General features: G+C 50.5%; 1 protein-coding gene across 1 annotated transcript in view; it reads right to left on the minus strand.

The window, feature by feature from the left end:
* The window catches only part of BU24DRAFT_445466 (kinesin light chain), a gene marked incomplete at its 3' end in the record, with an annotated part of 4,459 nt that overhangs the window by 635 nt on the left and 2,470 nt on the right, over positions 1-1,354 (minus strand). The window contains exon 3 of the mRNA XM_033530698.1: positions 22-958. Within this exon, the coding sequence (XP_033377057.1) occupies positions 22-958 (937 nt within the window). The remainder of the gene's footprint in view (positions 1-21; positions 959-1,354) is intronic.

Below are 1,354 nucleotides of genomic sequence, written 5' to 3' on the forward strand. Positions count from 1 at the left end.
CCTCTTTCTCGTCTCCATCACTTGCACATCCAGCTCTTCCGCCTCCTTCCACCGCCCTTGATTCCAATATGTTGAAGCCAGGTTGGCCACGCTGGCCAGCGTGTCTGGATGCTCCTCTCCAAGCACCCTTTTTCTCGTCTCCATCACTTGCACATCTAGCTCTTCCGCCTCCTTCCATCGCCCTTGATTCCTATATGTTGAAGCTAGGCTGGCCACGCTAGTCAGCGTGCCTGGATGCTCCTGTCCAAGCACCCTCTTTCTCGTCTCCATCACTTGCACAAACAGTTGCTCGGCCTCGTTGTATTGTCCATCACTAAAGAGCGTCATGGCATATTTCCATAAGAGATTCGATCTGTCTCCACCGTCAAGCCCAGCGCAACTGTATGACAGAGCATGCTTGGCATGTGGAAGCAACCGTCTCCACTTGCTTCTATTCTGATGATCATTGTCTGGGAACACTCGATATAGCTGTGTAATAGCATACTGGGTCCATTGGCCTAGCTGCTTCTGCTGCTGGAGCCACTCTCGCAAAGCGCGATGCACTAATCGGTGAACATCAAGTGCAGAATCTGCAGGCCGCCTAGTAATAAGAGCATACCTGCTAATGATGTTGACCGCACTTTCCCTCTCCCCAGGCTGGTTTGCCGCTAGAAGGTCAAGCGGAATGTCCTTTTGGGCGACGCAGGCGGTAAGGAACAGATAGTCTGCTGCAAGTGTGTTACTACGTTGGATCTCGTCTATGGAGATGAACAGTGTAGTAGCCACAGGGTTCTTTGTAGTACGCTCTTGTTCTTTGTCCTCGGACGGTTTGCTACTATGCCCAGGAGTGTGTTCGTTCTGCCTCTCTAAGAGTAATTGGTACTGCTGAAGCGTCACACCTGTAGTGTTGATATAGGCTGCTGCTTGGATAATTGCTAGCGGAAGATATGATAGCTCTTGTAACAGCTGCTGCTGCTCGCTTGCAGAAATCGGAATGTCTAAGTAGTTTTCTAACATCCTTTTGGCCGTGTCGGGGGCCAGTTCCTGTAGCTCCACAACGTTCTGCACTGCAACCCGCATCGCAGTGTTGATGTCAGTTGCTGTGAGGACGACAGAGCAGAGGTCAGATTGAGGTAGGTAGTCGGCCAAATTAACCTCTCGTGCCACTGATAGTCCACTAGACCCTCGGCTTATGTCTTCTGCGTTGTCAAAGATGAGCAGACATTGTCTTACTCGCTCTCTTTCTAGACGACGCTTAACAAGCTGCTTAACGTGCACCTTCTCATCGGCCCAGCCAGGAATGTCAAGCTTCTGGGCAATACTTGCATACGACTGATCAAGACTGTCTACGTTGTTTGCATCAATCCAAAAGACC

This window comes from Aaosphaeria arxii (assembly GCF_010015735.1).
Source record: "Aaosphaeria arxii CBS 175.79 unplaced genomic scaffold BU24scaffold_17, whole genome shotgun sequence".
Classification (NCBI taxonomy): domain Eukaryota; kingdom Fungi; phylum Ascomycota; class Dothideomycetes; order Pleosporales; genus Aaosphaeria; species Aaosphaeria arxii.